General features: G+C 47.0%; 1 protein-coding gene across 9 annotated transcripts; it reads right to left on the minus strand.

Annotated features, from left to right (window-relative positions):
- Positions 1-111: 111 nt before the first annotated feature.
- DLG4 (discs large MAGUK scaffold protein 4) lies at positions 112-24013 on the minus strand. 9 transcript variants are annotated; one of them, XM_074225449.1, is made up of 21 exons: positions 23555-24013; positions 14361-14426; positions 9643-9696; positions 9389-9439; positions 8949-9073; positions 8585-8754; positions 8295-8431; positions 8043-8187; positions 7503-7641; positions 7155-7311; positions 6785-6887; positions 6496-6610; positions 5106-5282; positions 4618-4654; positions 4476-4503; positions 4313-4360; positions 4045-4146; positions 3454-3626; positions 2142-2251; positions 1144-1235; positions 112-869 (listed from the first exon to the last, which is right to left on the minus strand). In XM_074225449.1, the coding sequence occupies exons 1-21, from the start codon at positions 23582-23584 to the stop codon at positions 763-765; spliced, it is 2166 nt and encodes a 721-aa protein (XP_074081550.1). In that variant the 5' UTR covers positions 23585-24013; the 3' UTR covers positions 112-762. The 9 variants fall into 9 exon arrangements, with proteins under 9 accessions (XP_074081550.1, XP_074081549.1, XP_074081546.1 ...); XM_074225448.1 differs by having other exon boundaries at positions 9389-9447; positions 9642-9696; XM_074225445.1 differs by having other exon boundaries at positions 14262-14426.
- Between the last annotated feature and the right edge of the window lie 18 nt (positions 24014-24031).

Raw genomic sequence — 24031 nt, forward strand, 5'->3', positions numbered from 1 at the left:
AAAAAATAAATTGCAGAAGGCGGCAGCATATCTAATCTCCCCCAGCTCCCCAAGGCCCACCCCTCCCCTTTCCCTCTCCCCACCCCCTCCCATATCCCCTACTCCCCAGACCCTGTCCCTCCCCCTTCCCCAAAAAATCCCAGAAAAAAAGCCACATTTAGACCTTCCACTCATGCAAACCAGCAAGAAAAAGGGGGAAATTCATGGGGAAGGTGGGGGGGTCTGTGTGACTGCCCCAACACCCCTCCCGAAAAAATAAACCACCTTTGAGAAGAAAAAAATGGAGAACAGAAAAAAAGAAACTTGAGAGAAATCAAGGGGATGTGGGGAGTTGGGATGTTGGTGAGCTCAGGCCTCTCCCTCAACTAAGAAGCCGAGCCCAGTGACCCCTCAGGCCCCAAAGCCTGGTAGCTCCAGCAAGTGCTAGTCCCCTTGCATTCTGGAATGTGAAGGGGGGAGAAGCAGCAGGAAGGGATGGCTGAGGTGTCCCAGATCCTAGGGGTGTGGGGTGGGGTGAAGGGAGAGGAATTTTTAGGAGAGAGGTTCCTGGATCAGGAATCCAAGTGTCCAGCTCCCCAGCTTCTCTGTGCTCCTGGAACCCAGGCATCCAGCTCAGGGGGGCGGGGCACATGCAGAGAAGTCCCCCCCAGATGGATTGGGTCATAAAGGAAATAAATAAGAGGAGAAGGGCTTGGACAGGTGAGTCCAGGCTGCAGGGCCTTGGAGGGCAGGTGAGTCCAGGCTGCAGTGGTATACAGGGGATCAGAGTCTCTCTCGGGCTGGGACCCAAATATATGGCCCTGAAAGCTCCTCAATGATACGTTTTACTTTGTGGTAGATCTCCTCAAAGGTTTCACCTTCCACAATGGCTGTAAGGGTAAAAAGAAAGGAAAGAGGTAAAGACTTGTTACAAGTTTCTTCTTTTTACTTTTTTTCTTTTTTTAAGGTTTTTGCAAGGCAAATGGGGTTAAGTGGCCTGCCCAAGGCCACACAGCTAGGTAATTAAGTGTCTGAGGCCAGATTTGAACTCAGGTACTCCTGACTCCAGGGCCGGTGCTCTATCCACTGCACCACCTAGCAGTTTCTTAATGTCTTTGACTCTCCCCACAAAATTTCCAATCTCCTTCCCATTTCCTCATATACCTGAGAAACACTCTGTGAATTCCTGCTCCAGCTTGGTGGCTCTGTCAAAGGCTTTGCGGGCCTGATCCTCTGTTATCCGTTTGTTTATTTCTCTAGGGAGAGAAGATGGGCAAGACAAATGAGACAATATAGTCCCCAGACCTCTTTTCTTCCATTCCCTCTCAATGTAAAAAGCATAAATCAGGGGGTAAGAAATGGAGGTGCTTCTGGAATGTGTCTGGGGAAAAAAAGGACAAGTCATGAATAAAAGCTACAGTCAGCAAGCCCTGGAGTCAGGGCCCCTACATCCAAGGAACACTCTCCAAACCAAACAAACAAAAATCCTTCCAGAATCTCATCTCTCTGGAGTCAGTCTTCACTGTGGGTTTAATAATTCCAGAAGTACTTAAGTCCGGACTCCCCTAACTTGAAGTTGTTACTTATAAATTGTCATCTTGACTCCCTCAATTAAAAAATTATTCTGGACCTGTGATTTCATCAATATGGGGACTTCCCAGTGTGGAAACTCCCTGGACTAGAGCAGATAAACAATTTATCTGTAACTAGCAGCCTTGAGAGTTGCCCTAGCTCCCTCTACAGGTGAACAAAACAGGAAAGAAGTTGAAAGGTACAGGGAGTAACCAGGGAGTTACATAAAGAACTATAACTCTTAGTAACATTTGCGACCCTGGTTCTCCCATCCTTGAGGCCATCCATCCTTTGAGTCTAGGAAGGTTAAGAAGGGTGAATTTCATGGAACTGAATGAGATGGAGAAAGAGTCCACAACTCTGACAACAATGATCCTCAAAAAAAAGCTCCCTGGAAACTTGACATTGACTTGAATCATCTTGGGACTATTTATTTGGTGTGCGTTTGTGTCTGTGTGGTGGGATACTGAAGTAGGAACCAGGCTGTGATAAAGACAGGACAAGGAATGAGGCATTTGTGATGAGGTATGTGGGGAGGCCCTGATTAACACCCCTCCCCCTTGTCCCTTAGAGATTTGGACAGTACTCACAGAATATTCTCCAGGGATCGAGGTCTGATGAAGATGGCAATAGGGTGCAGGTGGGCCGCCTGCAGCCGCCGCACGGCATTGGCCGAGACGTCAAGGATACAGTGCTTTCCCTGGGGGGCAACAGGGGAGGCGGGGAGGACAGGAGGGTACATAGGTGGGGACAGAGAGAGTAGGGCAGGAGAAGACAGACGGAAGACCCAAGTATGGAAGGGGAGAGAGCATGAAGAAAGAAGAAAGATAAATGGGCATAGAGAAAGTTTGAAGAGAAAAGAGGAAAGACAACAATAGATTAAATTAGAAGAATAAAGAGAGGAGAGGAAAAAGGACAAATAGATGAAGCAAGTAAGAAGAGAAAGAAACCGAAATAGAGAAAACAGAAGAAGAATGGAGAAAGAAAGGAGACAGAATGACAAAGAGACAGAGGAGGGGAGGGCAGAAAGACAGGGCCAGGGAATAGGAAGGAGGGAGGAAGATGAGAGAATAGAAATGGAAGAAAGGAGATAGAACAGATGGATGGATAGAACAGGTATGCAGGCAAAGTGAAGGGGAAGGAGACAAAGAAGAGGGAGAATAGACAGGACAGACAGATGGAGAAACAAGAAGAGACAGACGGCAAGAGAGGGAGGCAGATGGGGAGAGGAGGAGCAGAGAAGGGAGGGAGGAGGAATGGGAACAGGAGGGCAGATGGGGGAGGGAAGAACCATAGACAGGTATCCACACAATGCCAAAAGGAGAGAGAGAAGGCAAAAGTAACAGAGAGGGAATAAAATAATGGGAACGTGTTATACAAACACACAGGAAAAAAAGAGGCAGAGACCCCAAAAGTTGCAGAAAAAGGAAAGACAAAGGTAAAAACAGAGAGATTGAGAGGGAGAAAGGCCAGCCAGTCAGAGAGAATGAGGGCAGATGTAGGAGAGAGTTAGGTTGCAAAGCCAGGAATGGGAGAAAACAAAGCAGAGACCAACCAGATGGAGAAAGGAAATGGGGCACAAAGAAAGGAGGAGGGGTAAGGGAGAGACATAGAAAGAGAAGCAAGCAAAAACATACCAAAGAAGTTGAAGGAGAGCAAAAGATGAGAGAGGTAAAAAGCAGGTGGGGGTGGGATCAGACAGACAAGCAGGATACGGAGTCAAGACCCAGTAGGGGAAAGAGACAGAAAGAGAAAAGTTAGAGCAAGAGAGCTAGAGGAAGGCAATGGACTGGGGGGTGGGGGAAGGGGGGAAAGAAGGGTTGGGGGGAGAAGTGGGGAAGGGAGGGAGAAGGAGGGAGAGGGGAAAAGGACACTTCCGGAGCCCAGGCCCCAGGGCGGTACCTGTTCAGCCACCTCTCGTACAGACTGGACACTGGTTCCATAGAGGTGGCTGTTGTATTGGCCAGCTTCAATGAACTTGTGAGCCTGAATGTCCTTCTCCATTTTCTCTCTCGATGACACAAAGTGGTAATCCCGACCATCCACCTCATACTCCCGCTTTGGCCGCGTTGTATCTGCCAGGAAGGCCCCCACCCCAACCTGAAATCTAGTTACCATCCCTCCCACTGCATGGCCTGCCTTCATGGAACTTAAAAATCCAAACCCTTTGAGGTCTGACTGTATAGTCAGTTCTTCTAAGGAGGGGTGACAATAAGGAAAGTATTGGCTTGGGAAGGGAACTATTATTCCCAACACTTCTTAGAGCAACGAACACACTGGCAATGTTGCTACTATTCAAAGGTTTGGGGAAATATGATCTCCAGCCCTTCCTGGTCCCTAGCTACCAGATGATTATTGTCTCTATAATTCCCAACAACCTTTGGGGAAACCTGTTTTTTGGGCAAAGGATTATGTGGCATACTGACTCATTTGGACAGGAAATATCTGGAGGATATACCATACTGCCTCCCCACTTCCAATACCCCAACTCACGGGGAACACAGGATCCAAATTTGTCAGGGAATTCAGAGAGGAGGTCATCATTGGCCCTATCCTTGGTTGGTCCAAGAATGATAATGGGGCGAGCATAGTGTACTAGGGAAGGAGACAGTGAAATCAGCATTAAAAGAGAACTTAGGGTAGGAGAAGGGGACAGAATCAGAACAATGGGTGAAAAGAAAAGTTGTTGGGATGGGAGAGACCAGAGGAATAAAGTCAAAGGAGACTATGGGGCAGAATATAAGCAGGCATGGAGTTTCACCTTCCATCTGTGTCACTGTCTCATAGCTCAGCACGGTGTCTTCTCGACCTAAAAAAAAAGGGAGATAGATCTGATATAATCTTTCTAACTCTTCACCATCCCCAGTGCCACCCCCATTAGAACCCTTGACCTTATTTAAGCCCATCCTTGTTGACATACCCACCTTGAGATCCTGAGCTAGAACCCCAATCCTAAGGGAAAAAATGGGAGAGAAGTCACTGGGTTCTACCCCCCCTTAGCTCCTCCTCTCCCCAAAGGTTTTATTTCCTTAAACTACAGGTTCAGCATCCTTTCTCCAAGCTCACCTTGGCCTTTAACCTTGACCATTCCCGACGCTCGACCCTGTGGGGCATAATGGCAGTTAAGGGAATATGTAAATACTTTAATCCCTCCCTTTAAATAATTTCCCAGACCTCTGACCTTCAATGGTAAAGAACTACCCCCTTTTCTTAGGTTCCCAATTTCCAAAAGTCCTGGGGAGACTCTAAAGCAGTGAAGATTGGTCCTTCTGGCCTCTACTCTCTTGACCCCTTTTCAGGTTCCAAGGAACTGCAACACCCAAGCAATCCCTGAAGCCTATGCTCTTCTGAATGAGAAACTGCCTGCTTTTAAGACTTATGGATGCTATGGTGCCACAGAGAAGCTTGGAAGAATTCAACTTTCAAGAGTCCCAATAGGCCACACAATTCTATACTCTCTTTTTTTTAGAGAGCTATCTACCCCACTTTTTGCTTTTCTAACCCATGAGTTGCATTCTCAGATTGGCTGAGTTCAGTTGAGTACCTCCACTCACCTCCGTTTACTAGGAATGAAGCCAATGTCATCGGTCTCACCATCTGGCTGGACGCGTCGTGCCTGCCACCATTCTTCATCGCCCGCATCGATCACATGCAATACATCCCCAAAACGGAAACTAAGGGCCTGGCTCAGGAAGCCACAGTCCTTGGTTTTGTCATAGTCAAACAGGGCCCTGTTTGGGTTTGGAGAAGATTGGAAGAGATGTCATGGTCCTACCATATATCTACCAACCCTGAAAAATAAGCATAGAGTTTGGCATGACATTTATAATACCAATCAACAGATTTTGGGGAACGAGGCCAACAACAATTATAATAACATGTAACACATATCAATGTTTTATGGTTTACAATGTTCTTTATACATATTATATCATTTGATTCTCAAAGCAACCCTATGAAGCCCTTTATTATCCCCATTTTACAGATGAGAAAACTAAGCCTAGAAGTGGATATGCTCAATAAGTAAAGCAGGATTGAACCCAGCTCTTCCTCAATGAAATCTGGTATCTATTATACCATCTAGCTTCCCATCAACCTGCAAATATTTGAATAGAAAGGTAGATGATCATAAGGAGATATATTTGGGGGCATGATAATATAAAGGACTAGTGTTGAGGTAGAATAACAAGGGCAATATAAGAGAATGGTAAGAGAAAGAAGACCCAAGAGAGTTCCTGAAAAATTGACAGTGATGAAGAGAGCAGAAAGAATTATCAAGGTGATGAGAGGAATTGAAATTTCATTTAACAAAGGAATGGGAAAATAAATTGCAAAAGGAGAAAAAAGGGTAACTAGAAAAAGAAAATGGAATCTGGGCTATAATCTGGTTATTGGGACAGAAAGGTGTATGGAGTGGCAATGTCCTGGAGGAATGGAAAGAGGCTTGGATGAAGGAAGGACTATAGTTACATGACTCTGGTCAAGTCACATCATCTTTTAAGTTCTTAATTTCCCCATCTACAAAATGAGAATAATAAATTCTCTACTACCTAACTCACAGGATTATTGTGAGGATTCAATGAAATGAAGATACATTTTAAACTGCAAAGCACTGTACAAATGAGAGGAAGTCAGAGGCAGTCTTGTAGGTAGAAGGACCCTCTCAGATATTCCAGTTCTCATGTTTCCTTGACTAAAGTGAGCTTGCCAGTCATTCTAAGCCTCTGGTCAGAAGGTTTCCTTTTCTTGGAATGCTACCCTTAAAAGCCCAGTCATTAAAGGGAAATGAATACCAATAAAGATGTAGAGGGAGGTATGAAGAATTGTGAAGATAGAGATATAAGAAAATAACTAGGGCATAGGAAACAATGATATGAAGTTTTGGTACATGAAAAGGAATGGATAGAGGAGCATGTAGATGAAAAAAGAGGACTGAACACTGACCTGATATAAAAACCTCGTTTAGGGTTACTCCGCAAAGAGGCAGTCCCAGAACCCAAGCTGCTGTTCATCAGCTGTTCTCGCAAGTCATGGATTTTGGCCTCAAATCGACTGTACTCTGCGTAAAAAAATAATACTCCCCATCATAGCCTGATGTCCTTATGATCCCATCCAAAGACTTCACCCACATTAACACATTCCCATCCACCCCAGTTCTTGTTTTCCCATTACTTTCATTGGCAGCTATGACCAAAGTCACCTCCATGTCTCTGCCTCACTCACACACGATTACCTTCTGGCTTATACTGAGCAATAATAGTGACAGTCTGGCCAGCATTCTTCAGTGCAATAGCAGCTTGTTCATGGGTAGCATTTCGAAGATCCACACCATTGACCTGAGGAGAGAGAGAGGGATTGGATGGAGGTCACCCTGAATCTAACTAGGTCCCTATGGACCTCAGAGTTTGGTCTAGGGATAGGACTGGATTTTTAGGCTCTATTACCAGGGAACCCTGCTGTCAAACTGAGATGAAAGGTACAGTCTTATGTCTCTGCTACAGAGCGTGAAAGACTACAGAATTTATGGGTTCATAAAGTACTTCTTCAACAACCAGGACTGGGAGACAAGAGCTTCCTGGGATGGGGGAAGCTGATGCCCTCACCGAGAGAATTTGGTCCCCCTTGCGTAGCTCTCCACTGAGGTCGGCTGGACCCCCAGCAAGAATGAAGGAGATGAAGATGCCTTCACCATCTTCACCCCCCACGATATTGAACCCTAAGCCTGTGGAGCCCCGATGGATCACAATCCGGCGTGGCTCCCTGTGGAAATGGAGGGTGAAAGAGTCACTACCACACAACCTAGTCATCTCCTAGGACTTCTCAATCTTCAGAGCCCATCCCAATTCCCTACTCTAGGGTCTCCAAGTTCTGGCCCCAAGATCCTTCCTCTTTTCTCCCCACCTCCCAAATTGAGTTTCACTCAGGGTTCCAGGTATCTGGTCTTTCCCCACCTAGGAATGTCCTCCTCTCCCAGCAGCTCTTTGGCCACTGGGGAGTATCGACGGGGGGAGGTGGGTGTCATGGCTGGTGGATAATCAGTGCCCAGGTAACTACTGTGGCTGATCTCATTGTCCAAGTGCTGGGAATAGGCTGGGGAGAGACATAGAAGTGAGAACTGGCAGACGGTTCAGGGAAAGGAAGCCCACTCTCCCACCTCACCACCCTGGGGAGCATCCTGGTATTTAGACTATGGACTTTGAGGAGGAGTTTAACAAGCTGTGTTATCAAGGGACTAGGAAAGAGAGAGCATCAAGAGTATCTCATAAAGGGTGGTGTCAAGGGAATTGAAAAGTGTGCATTCACAGTCATGTTGGGCGACTTCCCAGGGAATGATGTCAGGGTCTGGAAGATTTTTACTGGTAAAAGCTGGTATAGTAGAGAGGGAGAGAGAGTGTAGAGTAGAAGGGGCATGAGGGGTTTCACAGGGGGTGATGCTGGGACATAGAAGAGACTCATAAGGAGTAATGTCGGGGGTTGAGGGGGGCTCTCACAAGTGGTAATGTCAGGTGGGGCATAGCTATCACTCAGATATGTATTGCTGGGTTTGGCCACTTTCAAATAGACAACATCATATGTGTTCTTCAGGGCAGCCACAGCATCCTCATGCATAACATCCTCCAGCCCAACACTGTTCACCTGGAAAGGGGAGAATAAAGGGAGAAACCAGATCAGAGGACATAAGGCCCTGAGCCAGGGAGACAGGGAGGTCTGTCTGATCATAGTTAGGGTTCTGGGTAACTCACAGCGAGGATCTTGTCCCCAATCTGTAGCCGTCCATCTTTGTGGGCAGCCCCGCCCTCAATGATCTTTGTCACATAGATGCTATTATCCCCTGGGATGTGCTGGTTCCCCACACCACCTGCAATACTGAAACCGAGCCCTAGAGAGAGAGAGAGAGAGAGAGAGAGAGAGAGAGGGAAAGAGGGAAAGCCAGCAGCTGGGACTGAGAGTTCAGGAACAGGAGAGAGCCAAGACAAAAGAACCTAGGGGCCTGGATCTTTAAAGAGAGCCAGAGCTTGAAGTTCATGGTTACCTTTAGGTCCCTTGATGAGTTTGATCTCCATGAGCTTCTCAGCAGGAGGTTTCCGCCGCATAACATACAGACGAACAATTGAACCTGCTTCCTTCAGGGCTTCCACTGCAGCTGAGTGTGTCACCTCCCTTACATCCACCTCATTGACAAACAGGATACTATCATTGACCCTGAAGGGACAGCAAAGCAGGTATCTTAAAACTTTTATTTTCCCCCTCCCATTAGTTCCGCTATTCTCCTTAGGGACTCAAACTTTGTGATTCTCCCTCCCATTCCCCGCAATTATATTGTTCCTCTCAGGATCTTAGCTCCCCAGTCCCCAGTCCCCTCTCCCTCAGGGACCCAGATATCCAGGCTCCCACACCTGAGTCGGCCATCCTGTGCTGCAGCCCCCCCAGGAATGATCTTGGTGATGAAAATGGATGGGTCATCGCCAATGTGTGGGTTGTCGGTGCCACCTGCGATGCTGAAGCCCAGGCCTGAGTTACCCTGGGTGGAGGGGAGTGGGGGGAAAAAGAATCAGCAGCTCCTACCTCTGTCTTGTTTCCACTGGTAGTGTCCTCTCCAAAAAAATCAACAGGAATAAAGACATAGAGGCAAAAAAAGGGGGTGGTGGCTAGAGCAAGGGATTTGGGGAAGGGAGAAGGTACAAGAGCTAGAAGATGAGAAGCTATTAGCAGATAAGGGAAGTGGAAGTTAGAGAATTAGAGGGTTGAAATAGTGAAATCAGAGAAAAAAGTAAAGATGGGGCCTGAAAAGAATGAAGAAGATGGGAGCTTGAGAGAATAGGGGGCACTTACTTACCCGCTCCAATGTAATTTCCTCATACTCCATCTCCCCTTCTGTTCCATTCACCTGCAGCTCCAACACAGGCCAGAAACACAAAAATAGTGAGATGGACATTCCTATCTTAGTAATCTTCAAACCTCCTCTTTCTTTCCCGCTCTACTTGCACCTAATCATTTGGTTTTCTCCACTCCTTAGTTCTCCTCTCTACCTATATATCCTCCAATCCTAATCCTCCCAGGTTCCCTGTCCCCCAAATCTGACCAACTCACATATCCAGGAGCTTCAAGAGTATCTGTATTCACAATCACGGGGGGAGAATTGGCCTATGGTAGAGAGAGAGAGAAGAAAATACTATAAGCTTTGACTCCAGAGAGAGTTTGTGCTGGGGTAGAGGGAAGGGTCCCCACTAGCCCAGCTCCTCTTCCAGTTTCCACAGCTTTGGATCTGCTCATGGACCCAGGCCTTTTTCCCTCCATTGGTTTCTAAGCTCTCATTTCCCCATTTCCCTCAGGGATCTTCAAGAACTATCTATCTGGATGACGAGCCTAGAAGTCCTTGCATGTCTAAAAACTCTGAAAAGGGTGAGGGAGATTGGAGGGTATCGAGGGAATCTTTCATCCCAATACTTAAAGTAATTTGAACACCTGTGTGTGTTGTTTGTGTGTGGCTGTTGGCTAATGAAAAGAGACTATGTATTATAAGAAGTAGCTTTTGAGAGAGACAAAAGGGAAGAGACAGACAAGGGGAACACAAGATAAAGGTTGAACAAGCATGGAGGGGCTGTAAAGAGTTTCTCACTACATATGACTTACACATGTTGCACACACACACACATATATACACACACACACACACACACACACACACACACACAAATACACACAGAGGTTGTAGGGATAAAGCATTATCTACATTTTCCTCTTCCCTACCATCTCTCAAGAATCTCCCAAAGATTTCCAGGTGTCTTCCCCTAAATTCTCAATTTCTCCAAATCTTTCACTAAGTCATGATCTTTCCCTTCTGGGACTCAGGGTCACCTCTTCTCCCTGTTGTTTAGCAATAGTAGCCAATTTGATAACTAATTGTTATCAAAGTGATAAACATGAGGAAACAAATTTCTAGACTCAAAGGAGGTTCTTTTGAGTGCCCTCTCCCTTCCACAGCTCTACCTTTCATTACCAGGACCTAAAAAGTACATCCTGAATTTTCCTCAGTCCCTCCTTTGACTCGTGCCTTCCTCCCCACTCCTATGGAATAGGAAGGATGATGAAAAACTTGCTCAGACACTTCTTCCTGATGTCACTCTTCACCAAAGTAAGGTCTGGGGCTGTTATGGGGATGGGGGGGGGGGGAGCTGCACCCACAACTGAGAGGAAGGAAATACAAAGACTTAGAATGCTCCTCAGACTGCTCTATGCCCAAATTCTGATTCAATTCTTCTGGCCCTCTCCAAGCTGACTCCTCCCCCATTTATTGTCCAGTCTTTATAAACTCCACCTAATGTCCATCTACAGAGTTCCCCCACCCATCACCATTTCCTTTGATCCACCATTCATCCCCACTCTTCATCCCCTATCATCTTCCCTCTCCCATCCATTTCCAATTCATACCTCTATCCCACACTCATTCCCTTCTCATCCCACATCTCATGCTCTCTCTACTCCCAATCTCTCATTTCATAATCCCTCCCTGCCATTCCCCATTTCTTATTCCATTTTCCTATCTTATCATCTGTTCCAAATGTCTTTCTAATCCCCTGTACAAACACATCCACCTTCCCACCTTTTGCTGTACTCCATTTCCAACCTCTCTCAAGTTCTCCAGGCCATTGGCTCCCTTACTCTAAATCCCTTTCTCCCCTCTGATCTATCTTTTGTTTTCTTATGAGCTTTTACCCCAGAGAGAGCTTGTGTTGGAGTAGAGAAGGTCCCCACTAGCCTAGCTCCTCTTCCAGTTTCAGATCTGCTCATACTTTTTCCCTCTATTGGTTTCTAAGCTCTCATTTCCCCACTTCCCTCAGGGATCTTTAAGAACTGTCCATCTAGATGACAGGTTCTACAAGTCCTTTAATGTCTGAACTCTGAAAAGGTTAGAGAGATGGGAGGGTGTCAAAGGATCCTTGGTTCTCTCACCCCAACTCTTAAAGTAGTTTGTGCACCTGTGTGTGCATCTGTATAATGTGTATCTTGTTTGGGTGTGGCTGTTGATTAATGAAGAGAAACAATGACTTATCAGAAGTAGCTTTTAAGGGGGGAGGAGAACCAGACTCTTGAATCTCCTGTATACATGTGTCCTAATATACTTGCTCCTTAGTTATCCCAATATCCTGTTATCCCAAACCTTTATCCCAACATCTTACCCATACCATCTAACCTGCACTCCCAACCCCAACTTCCCTCTAACCCTTTAGCCTTTTACATACACCTTCCAATAATACAGAACTCCTTCTTAGTTACCTAATTGACACCATTCATTCAAGCACCCCCATCCTATTTCCATGCCCTTCTATATGACTTCTGGCAAGACCCCCCCCCAAAACCTCCTTTTATAATAATAATGTGAAAGAAGAAAAGCAACATGCAGCATTTCATCTCCCAGCTAAATCTTTCCAATTTCCTTTACCAGTTGGCTATTGTTAATTCTAGCAATTTTCAACAGTAGCAGATTCTGCAATTACCTCACCCTCAATCTTCACATAGCACCCCAATTATCTTTGCTCTTTCCCTTCCCTACTACTCTTGTCTCTGACCTTCCAATACCAAAGATTTGAAACTCTACACTCTACCATTCCCTGTCTTCCTGACCTTTGCCACATCTTGCCCCTTAACACTCTAGACAGCAAGGTAGGAAAGGATATTGGTACAATCACTTGTACAAAAATATTCATAGCAACCCTGTTTGTGGTGACAAAGAATTGGAAATTAAGTGAAGGTCCTTCAATTGGGGAATGGCTGAACAAACTATGGTATATGTATGTCATGGAACGTTATTGTTCTATTAGAAACCAGGAGGGACGGGAATTCAGGGAAGCCTGGAGGGATTTTCATGAACTGATGCTGAGTGAGATGAGCAGACCCAGAAAAACACTGTACACCCTAACAGCAACATGGGGATGATGATCAGCCTTGACAATTTTGGGCTATCTGCAAAGGAGAATACCATCTGTATCCAGAGAAAGAATTGTGGAGTTTGAACAAAGACCAAAGACTATTACCTTCAATTTAGAAAAAAAAAAAACCCTTTATCTTATTATGTAATTTTGTTATCTCTTATACTTTATTTTTCTTCCTTAAGGATATGATTTCTCTATCATCATATTCAAATGAGATCAATATATACCATGGAAACAATGTAAAGACTAACAGAATGCCTTCTATGGGGGGTGAGAAGAGGGAAGCAAGAATGGGGGGAAAATTGTAAAACTCAAAATAAATAAAATCTTTCTAAAAAAAATAAACACATCTTCAGTGATTAAAAAAAAAAAGAAAAACTAGGTTCAAATCCTGACTATGATTTGAATTTGCTAGCTGTGTGATCTTATATGTATGACCCATATAGATGATATGGGTAAGAGATTGGGATAAGGGTTTGGGATAACAGGACATTGTTAGGCAAGTCACTTAACTTCGGTTTCCTTATCTGTAAAGTGAAACTGTAAATTATTCTTTTTCCAGGTTCCCCTACTTCAGCTTCAGTTCCCTCAAATGCTGTCTAGAAACCTCATTCCTATCTACTTGACATACAATACTGATACCAACAGCCTCCTCCCAATCCCCAGTACCTTCTTTCCCCTAACAGCCAACTCACTGGAATACATTAACATGAAACTTCAAAAACCCACTACTCCTCTTTGTCATCTCGATATAGGCAGATAAGAGAGAGATGGAGAAATTGGAAGTAAGATGAAAGTATCTGTGAAAAAGACACACAGTACAATTTCAGCAGGAGAGGGGATAGAGTACAGTAATTATGAGATTCCTTCCTTTTTTGAAACAAAAATACAAGTAGATAGAAAAGGCTGGAAAAGGGAGTAGGGCTGTTTGGATCCTATCTCCAATGCTCCTAGCCTGGCTTATGCAAAGAATGGGTGTTCAGGGGAGTTGAGGTCTGTCTGAGAAACTGGGAAATGTAGATCAGAAAAGTGGAGGGACACTTTGTGGGAGGGAGAGGGAGAGATAGAAGCAGGCATCTAGTAGGGCAGTGAGAAATGGAAAGTATCATGAATGGAGGAAAAACAGGGCAGGAAGTTTGGGTAAAACAGAAAGAAAGAGACAGAGACAGAAAAAGCTTACAAAACTAAGACAATGATGGAGAGTGACATAAACAGGCTAAAAATGAGAGACAGAGACAGAGGCAGACAGACAGACAAAGATACAGGATGTACACCAGAGACAGAGAGAGGCATATATTTTAAGACCAAGAACACAGTGGGAAGGAAGTTAGGAAGGAAGGAAGGGAGGGAGGAAGTTAGGAAGAAAGGAAGGAAGTTAGGAAGGAAGGAAGGAAGGAAGGAAGGAAGGAAGGAAGGAAGGAAGGAAGGAAGGAAGGAAGGAAGTGCTCCACAAACTGAATTGGAGTTAATGAAGCATTAATGAAAGCATTAATAAATGATTGAAGAGTCTGTGCTGATTCTGTGTGTGTTGGTGGAGGTTGTAGCAGGGAAAGAAGTAATATGGGCACCTCTTCTACTCACTTGTAAGGGTTCTCCCCTTGGGGGGGATCAGAAGCCCTAACTTTCCTTTCTTTTCCTTCTCCCCATGACCCAGGAAGCCGCCTCCCCCATCCCCCGAACTCCACCCTGCTCTCTTCCCCCGTACCGGCCCTTGGGGGGGTGGCAGCGGCTCCAAAGCTCCAAGGGACGGGGGAGGGGGCCACCTGGGTCTCCTACCTTGAGCGGGGAGAGGTGGGCGTGGCCCACGACCCCACTGACGGCCTCGAGATGGGACAAGTTCCTCTCCGACACGTGCACCAGCTCGGGGGCGTTTACCTGGTTGGGAAGGTGGGCCGGGCTGTGTTCCAGAGGGGGCGTGTCTTCATCTTGATAGCGGTATTTCTGGGAATGAAAGCCAGGTAAGGAGAAGCTTCAGACACCAGAGTTTCCTCAGTCTTTCCTCATCTCACCCACTTTTGCCTGATTCCCTCACCCAGATCAGATCCAATCCAATTCCATCTAAAACCTATCCAACTACAATCATCCACACCCTAACCCTTCCTTCAGCATCCTCCCTCAAACATTAGCCACCTTTCCCTCTGTTCCCGCTTCACAATGTTCTGCCCCTCACAATTTTCAGCTCCACTGTCTACATTCCCCCACTATTTTTCCAGCTCCCCAAACTATTTGTTCTCCCACAGCCTCTCCCCATCTCATCATCCTTCTCTTCTAGTTTTCAATCCTCTGCCTAGTCATTCCTTTATCAGTTCTACATAGTCTCCCAACTTCAGTTTCTCATCTTCTTAGTTCCCTGTTGCCCTATCTTTTTTTTTTTTAGGTTTTTGCAAGGCAAACGGGGTTAAGTGGCTTGCCCAAGGCCACACAGCTAGGTAATTATTAAGTGTCTGAGACCGGATTTGAACCCTGGTACTACTGACTCCAGGGCCGGTGCTTTATCCACTGCGCCACCTAGCGCCCCCCTGTTGCCCTATCTTTAATCCCTAAAGTCCTATTTCCCATTCCCTCAATTCCTAGTTTTCCAGTCCTTCAATACTTCAACCTTCATTCCCTCTATTTTTATTCCTCTATTTCCCCCATCCTTACAGTTCTCTCATTTCCTTAGTGCTCAGATTCCTCATCTCAATATTCAATATTCAAGACTCCAGTTTTCCATTCTTTCAATCTTCCATCACTTTAGTATGTGTCTGGTACACAGTAGGCACTTAAATGATTACTGAATTGAATTCTTTTCCTCATCTCAGTGACCCTTTAATTCTCCAACTTCTCCTTAGACCCTACTCCCTCAATCCTTGTTAAGTCTCTGTCTCCAATTCTCACATTTCCTCTCTAAATCTACCACTTCCTAAATCATATTTTCAGTCCCCAGTCCCTCAACCTTTCTGGCCTTCAATCCTCCTAAACTCATGCCACCACCTTTTCAGTCCTCAGTCCCCATCTTCTCAGTTCTCACATTGCCCTCTTTCAAGTCAGTCTTCAATTTTGCCCCTATCCTGTTCTCAGTCCCCATCCCCTAATGCTTTCAGTCACCCATGCCTTGCAGACACAAGGTTTATTACCTAATCCCATCTCTGCCCCTCCATCTTCTCCAACCTTTGTTCTCTCCTTTCTGCCTCCATTACCTATAGCTCAAAAAAACCTCTCCATTCTCAGATCACACTAACATTTCCTTGCCTGTTTTGTATCCCCAAAGTTTGAAGAGGGAGTTAGTCATTCACAGCTTCAAGACACCCACATCCCAGGCAGGAAGTATGCAATAGCATATTCCCAGCCAGCATCACTTCTACTCTTCAATTACAAAGGTCAGACCCAGGCATTACAATTCTGCCCCTTCACAACAACACACTTTACTGTTCCTCTTTACCCCCACCCCCAACTAATTCTGATTATCAACTAATTCTGATATTCCTGGGACAGGGTTAAGAGACAGATGGTAAAAGTGAACAGGGAAGACAGATCTTTGCTTAATGAATGGGTTGGGACAATTCGACTCAGCTTAGGTCACTGACTGAGCTAGGAGTAGGAAGGTTGGGGGAACAGATTGGGTATAGTCTTTGAGAGGAATCCTCCTCCCATCAACCTCTAATACTTTTTTCCATTGTCTCTAGTTCAAAGAGGACACCAAATTAACTGAGGTAGAGACTGGGAAAGGTAGAGGGAGAAGGAAAGTTGGAAATAAGTATATATGTGGATGGGGGTGGAGGTGGAGAATATATCTATTTTCTTTCCCCATTTTCCCTTGCCCTAACTCTGCCCCCCACAATCTTCTTTCTTTCTATTCTATTCCCCATTCCCTCACTGTAGTTTCCAGTATTTGATTCCACTCAAAAAGGGCAATTCTACCTGGCACTCCCTAATTCTGAAGTATCCTCTAGGTCGTTCAATATTAGATGAATTGGGTGAATTATTCCATTGGATTGGACTAATTTCTCTTCTTAAGAAGAAGCCTCCCCAAGTCCTTTGACTCCCTAGTTCAAATACTCTTCAACTCTGAAGTTTAAGGTTCCTGAGTAAATCAGAGAGTAAGTGTGTTTGGAGGACAAAGCAACCTCTTACTGGGAGAAGGTTTCAGGAAATGATAAAGAAAAGCTGAACCTTGATAAAGTTTAGGAGATACATTTAGAAAAGAAAAAGGGATAGAATGTCATTCAGTTCCTATTGAGAAGTTGTTCATGATTTTTTAGACAGTCATGAGAATGAGAAAGTTAAAGTCCCCTTACTCAGTTTAAACATACCTCAGTATATCACATATGGTTTTGAGAATTTAAGGGATTGAGCACCAAATCTGGGGGCATACCATGAAGGTATTGCAAAGAACAAGGAAGGATGTCACTCCTCTGACAAATTAGGTATAGGCAACATTCCAATAATTTGGGGAAGACTTGCAGAAAAGTTCTGATCATAAAAGCTCAGGATAGTCTGGATCACAGACTGAGACTAAGGAGGGGTACTTAACTCCAAGAAAATACTCAAGCTTCAGTTCCATACACCAGAATTTTTGAGGTAAGTGAACAGAAAGATGTGGGTAACAAATCTCTCAAGTCATCTTAAAAATATTCCCTCCAAGTTATTAACCTTAACTATCCCTAATGGGCTGGGTTTGATAATATACCTCTCCTAAGAAAATATTTGGGGTACAGTTAGATAAAATGAGAACAGATAAAGGGAAGAAGCTTCATAGGATAAGATTAATTAATCTCCATTCATCATTGATACTCCAAAAACAAAAGGATCTTAGTCTTAAATCTTATATATTGGGTATGAGAACGATATTCCAAATGATGCTTGTAAGGAGCAGTTGATTGTGGGGAGAGGGGGAGAGAAGGGATTAGAAACTTTTATCTCTGCAGTCCTCCTCTCAACCCCAGAAACAGAACAGTCTGAGGGGAAAAAAGGTTCCAGAACTGAACTACCCTTCAAAATGTCAACACTGGAGATAAATGGGGAATGGAGGTTGGTGAAAACATTCAGTATCCTGAGAATTTTCAGATACATTGGGCTAAAAAATAGGGGGGGGGAGCGGAAAGAAAAAAAAAAGCCTATTCCTCTGAGGTGAAGAGAAGAGAAAGATGAAGTCCTTTCCAGAAACCTCAATGAGGTGCAATGAATAGAAGACTAGAATGGAAGCTTTCATGCCCCCAATATCAGGAAACAGTTTAAAAACATGGATATTGCTCTCATTCCTCTGAAACTCATCCTTACCAAGAGGCAGAGAGGGGCTGGCATGAATTCTCAAATTATTGGAGTATAGAACAACAAAAGTGGAAGAAAGGATCCTGTTGCTCTGATTTTGGGACCCTTCACCTCTGAGGCCTTGCATATGAATCTGGGTCTATGGTTTGTACCCAAAAAAATACAAGATGGGGTGAGAGCAATTGCTCTAATCCCATTGGGGTTCACCATGTCTGAGGCCCAAGACAAATGAAAGAAGCTGGTACAGATGTTTACAGTCCCCTCCCCCATATTAGATTCTAGATAAAACTGAAAAGAAAGTGAGAAGGGGGCTCTGCAGCTCACATCCTTTGGGACCCTCCTCCCCAGCCCCCCAGGCCTGAAAGGAAAGCAAATGAGGACAGTATCCCCAAGGAATCTCCACCCTCGGACCCTATGCCCAGTAGAGGGAATGCTCTTGAAGCTTGTACCCCGAGATTCGGAGGGGTTGTGAAAATGGGAGGGGGGCCGGGGGCCCGTACCCCGCCGCACGTACCACGCAGAGACACATGGAGGCGAATCTGTTCCGAGCCGACATGGAGGAGGGGAGGGGGATAATGGGGGGAAGGGGGAATGGGATATTAGGGGGTCCCAGGGTAGGGGGAGGGGCGGGGGCTGCGGCGCCGGCAACTGAAGGCTGCGGCCGGAGAGGAGGGGGGAGAGCAGCGCCTGCGCAGTGCGGGAGAGCGTCATGGGGGGGGAGGGAGAGGAGTGAGGAAAGACCCCCCCCCAGGAGCCAAGCGCCCCGCTCCTGCTCCCTCGGCTGCGGGTCCCCCAGGCTGCCCAACTCCGCCCCAAGTCCTCAAACACAGCCTCCACGCTGGCCCCCGCAGTCCCTCTCCGGCCCGCTCCCTCCCCCCATCCCTCCAGAGCCCTCCCTCCCGCGCACAGCTGGTCCCCGGTCCTGGAGCAGGCTCTGTCCGGCCCGCAGCGCCGCGGGGCCCCGGATCCCGCCGCCCACCGTGCCCGACAGAGGGCTTTCTGCCCAGGAGCCCTCCGATGGCCAGTGGCCTCCAAACTGCCGAGGGGCAGAGTCAATGAATGACCGGCCCCGGGCATAAGCCGTGTGACCCTGGATAAATCAGACGTCCTAGGGACCCGGGCAGTGGCCTCAAATGAACCATCCGCACGTTTCTGCTCTGCAGGCAGTGTCCGGTGCAGGAAGGGTCGGGATGCTTCCTCCACAAGTTCCCTACAGCAATGGAATCAGAGGGCCGGTAGCAAGTCCTAATCCTCCGCGTTCAGCTTCCCTCAAAAAACCTCCAGTTCTCCACTCACCCGTTCCCATCAATCTTCCCCCAGCTTTCTTAGGATCTGAAGGTCTTCCCTCCCCGATTAACACAACATGAGAGTCACTCCATATACTCATAGAAATTACATTTTAATTTAATCAATGATCCTTGTAAATCCCAAATTAGGGACATCCAGGTATTTGGGATTCCATATCTTAATTCTTAGAAATGGTCCACTTCCTATTTTCTAATACACCATTACCCTCCTAAAGTAGGGAACTCAGGGAACAAAGAGACTTAACTTTTCTCTAATACAGGGATACCACCTGTCCGAGGTGCTTCACCTTTACACCTGGAATCCAGTTGCTCCTCCCCCTTGATTTCCTCAAAACTGTATTTCAGAGCCGTTTCCCAATTCTTCCCTATGTTTCCTAAACTGCTATAGACATACCCTGTCTTATATAATTCTGCTCCATATGTGAGATAAGGGAGGGGAGAAGGTGATGTTATATTTGCCTCTGATTAGTTTCAACACTTTTCCATGAACTAGTTCCCTAAAAGAAAACATGCTTAAAGCCCCCTACCTCAACTTTAGTAACCAAAAACTGCTGACCACAAATTTGCTATCAAATCACCTTTAGTGAATGCCTAAAATGGATTGCTCTTATTTCTCCAAGCCTTTCAAAATTCCCAACTCTGTCATCAGGTTTCAAGGGAGCTATCCAAAACAATTCCCATTTAATCCCCTAATTTTCCAGGTCCCCTAAATTTAATAACCTTAAATTAGCTTTCTGGTTTTAAAAATGACTTTCTGATACCTCTATGCTTCAGAGCATAGGTATCTGTCAAAATCTAACTTAGCCGTATCAATTTTTCATTCACCATGTCACATCATTCATATATTCAAAGACCCAAAATGACACCCAGGGCTTCCATTATTAACCTTAAACTTCCTATGTTGATCTAGATGACTTTTTTTGATCTAATAGAGGTCCCTAAACTTCATTGCTGACCCACTCAAGTCAGGGGAAAAAAGGGAGAGAATCCCCTCCTGGATTCTAGGGTTCCTACCCTATTTTGGATTTTCCTAAAGAACATGTCCTCACCTTATAAAACGAACTACTAAATTTACAGAGAATATTCAGGCTTCCAGTTAATCTGCCCAAGATATACTGCGGCCAGTCATACTCCCTCCCACACACCTTATTCATCTTCCCTCACGGACTAAAGTATCAACCCTGGTCCCAATTTCCTTCCTTCCTTCCCTGAAAGAGAAAGATTTCTGAATAAGTGAGGGTATGAATCCTTGAAGGATGCTGGGGGAAATCAGGCTCTTTGGACCCTGAAACTGGGGGTGAAAGGGAGAGGGTGGGGGAGAATTATACAAGCTCCCCAGGTCTCCGGCAGGGGGCGACATTCTATTCAGCCTCCCACCCCACCCCCATTTCCTTTTTTCCCTCCATTTTCCGTTTCCTGTTGCCTAGCAACACGGCAATCAAGGACTTTGCCATTGCCTTGACAACGGTCTCCCAGGGACACGAGATGGGTGGGAGGGGTGTCAGATTCGATCTGAACAGACCTCCATCTTAGGTGTCGGAAGCGTGAGGAATCCCACCGCCAGATCCCCGCTCTCGAAGACCCTACTCCCCTCGGGGGCCCAGAAGACCACCGCCTCCCGGCTTCTCTAACTGGGGCCCAGCCACGCCTGCTCCTGGACCAACCCCGCCCTTTAGGCGGATAGCTCGGTCCCAAGGCCCCGCCCACCGCCCCGCATGAGGCCACGCCTCCCTTCCCATTCGCTCCCACGGCCTCACCCCCATTGTCCCCCGCTCCAACCCCGCCCCGCCCGTCTCAGCCAATAAGCTCGGGTCGGTGGCCAGCCCGACTCCGCCCCCCGGCGTCCCCGAATTGCCCAATTAGGATTGCCTGGAGGATTTAACTGCTTCGAGCTCGGAACTCCGGGCCAAACCAACCACCCCCTCCCCCCAGGCCCCGCCCCCGTGCTCGCACCCCCAACCACAGCAGGCCCCGCCTGCCAGCCTGCCAAGCCGCTCTAGTCGTCGCCGGTTACCATGGTAATGGCGCCAGCGCAGGGAAATAGGAGGTGGAAATAGGAGGTGGAAGGGGGAGGCAAGTGGGTTGGGGGCGGGGGCGGGAGAGACAGACAGACTAGGCGATGGAAACCAGGGATGGAAGCCGAAGTCAGGGTAAATGGACCCCAGGACAGGCCGAGAGGCAAGGGCCTCCGCGGGGCGAAGAGCACCAACACCCGCCGGGGAGTGCTGGGCCAGAGCGTCCCCTGCCGGCCTCCAACGCTCGACCCCTCCCCCCACCCCCGCCTGCAGACTGGGCAGGACTACGACTCCCAAGAAGTCTTAGGGCAACAGTTCTAGCGTACTCAGGGGCCCTCTACCCCCAAGGCCTCATGGGAGTTGCAGTCCCACTTTCATCAGTGCTGAAAAGTTTTCAGGGCAAAGAAATCTACAGTCTTTCCCAAAGCCACCTATGTGTCAAGTCTCTATCCTATCTTTCCTTCCTCTTCCCTGCAGGGTCCCTGGGCTTCTATATCAGAATAAAGAGAGACTATTTCTCAGAACTTAGTGAACGTCTTACAAGCCCAGATTTCTTCCCCTCTCTCTCCTGACATGCTTGTTTTCACATGTTCTTGGAAAGATTGTACCTAGTACCTCAAAGGGGGTCTTTCCCATTGCAAAGATCTATGCAAAACACGACCAGGGGAGGCATGGGCGGGGGGGGGGGGGGGGGGGAGGGGAAAAGAGAAGGAATCATGTCCTCAAGTGTCCCTGATTTGCTCAGGCCTTTCCTTATTTTAGCAATGTGATGGCTTTGGGAAAGGGCAGTGGGAGGAAGGGGAAAAAATGAGACACATAGAAGGAAAAAAAAACAGAAGAAACATGAGAAGATGAGGGGAGGGAAGCATGAAAGATATTACATGGCTCAGAGATAGAACAACAAAAGCAGATCAAACAGGAAAAAAATGTGGTAGAAAAAGGAAGACGGAATAAGGTATAAGAGCCTAAGGAAAAGGCCCAAATATCTGTGGAGCAAGGTAGAGCTGTGAGGTAGGATAGCAGATGCTAAGACTAAAATGCATCTGGGCTTAGTTTCCATGAATCCTGCCTCTAAGTCCTTCCCATAGCCTCTGTCTTCCTGAGACCCAACTCTATGCCCACGTGTGCATATTGAACATTCAATGTGCATGGTGGGATATGTGAGTAGCCTTCCCCCCAGATGCTGTAGCTCCCACTAAATATAACCCCTTCCCCATCCTATGACTCACCCAGACCCTGCTTCTCCCAGCCGCCACTTCCTGTCCCTCCTATTCTTCCCCACCCTCCCAGCTTGTCACCTGCCTAATCCTCTACAGAGGCATCTAACCCCCAAATCTCAGATTCTCCCATAAGGGAACCAGGTGTCCTTCCCCATCATCACCACCCAGGCCCTTCTGCCTTTCACAGGCTTGCCCCTCCAATCTCAGTGTTCTTTTTGACTCCCCCAATTTCCCCCAACGCCCCCAGTCCCCTTCCATTCAACTACTCCCCCTCATTCTGCCTACCTTCAATTGCCTCCATCCTGAGCTCCATCCAACTCATAAGGCCTAGATCCTTTCTTGGGTCTGGGGGTCACCCTCCAAATCCAGGGTGTCATTCACCTCCCACCCCCTTAAGAGCCTGGTTGAGCAAGGTTGGAGCTTGTCTTTCTATCTGATTTTTCTATCCTTCCCTCTCTATCCTGCTGGGGCAGGAGTGAGAGCCCGAGCAAAGTGAATGATCACAGGCAAAGGAGCAAAAATGAAAACACCTGCTTGGGGGGGGTTCTCCTAAATTCACCACCTACAAGACACCCCAAATCAGCTAAACCCATATCAGATTCTTAGATTTCTCTTTTGCTAGAGTTGGAGATTCCCAATGCTAAAGTACCCCAAAGCTTAACCTCATCTGGATTGGTTCTTTAAAATGGTTCCCTGTCTCAGGCCTTGACCCACTGAACCTTTTCTATTCTTAGTCACTCTCTCCAAAATAAGTATGGTCCCTAAACTGTGGTTATATTCCTCCAAATAGGCTTTAAGCAATTCCCCCCAAACCGAAGAGAATCCTTCAAGACCTCTTAATTTTCCCCAAATTGACCTGTAGTCCCAAAAATCAAGCCTTTCCTACCCAGGAAGACCTCTGACCCCTAAAACATATGAACTAATTTCCTAATATGAGCCAAGACAAGCATTCCCTCACGTTCCCCCAAATTCCAAAGTGCCAGACCCCCCCCCAAACCATAACCCCACACACACTTGTGCTCCATATAGACACTTGGGGAATCACTCTGGGGTACCCCATGGCTGCCTCTAGCCTTCCCTGTATTATCTTATGGCCCCATATTTCCCTAATCCAGGGAGAACAGATCCTAAGCACCTCTTTTTTACTGAGTTTTCCCTGATGGGTCCTAGGCCCCAGATAAGGCCTACTTAGTACCTCTCTACAAACTCTGTTCCCTCTGGATATCAGGCCAGCCTTTTGACACCCCTTTTTCCACTCCCCCCAATATCCTGCTTACCTTGGTTGTCACGATACAGAGACAGTCCATGTTTGGGGGGCTGGACGCTGTAGCGTGTAGGGGACTCTGACTTCATTAGGGTCTCATTCCCCCCTCAGCCAGCTCTCCCCCCTCCCCCCTCCGTACCCCACTTTTTTGGGGGGGCCGGGTGGGGGGAGGGGTGAGGAGGGGAGGGAGGGGGAAGAAGAAGAGGAAAGAAGGGGAAGCGTGGGAGGGAGGGGAAGAGGGGCCCCAAAAGGTGGTCCCCCGAATAGAAGACAGAGCTTGGGGAGTACCCACCCCAATCTCAGGAAGGGTGGGGGCGCAAGGGGCTTGAAGCCCCAGGAGCCGGAGGCTGAGACATGAGCTGAGGTGGGTGGGGGAGGGGGAGAAGGGATGGGAGAGACTGGGATGGGGGGGGGTCTTGAGAAAGGGGCTGGGGAGGGTCTCTCCTGGCAGCTGGGGAATGGGGAATGGGGAAGGGGGGGCTGGAGGCGG

The sequence above is a fragment of the Macrotis lagotis genome, chromosome 2 (assembly GCF_037893015.1).
Source record: "Macrotis lagotis isolate mMagLag1 chromosome 2, bilby.v1.9.chrom.fasta, whole genome shotgun sequence".
Classification (NCBI taxonomy): Eukaryota; Metazoa; Chordata; class Mammalia; order Peramelemorphia; family Peramelidae; genus Macrotis; species Macrotis lagotis.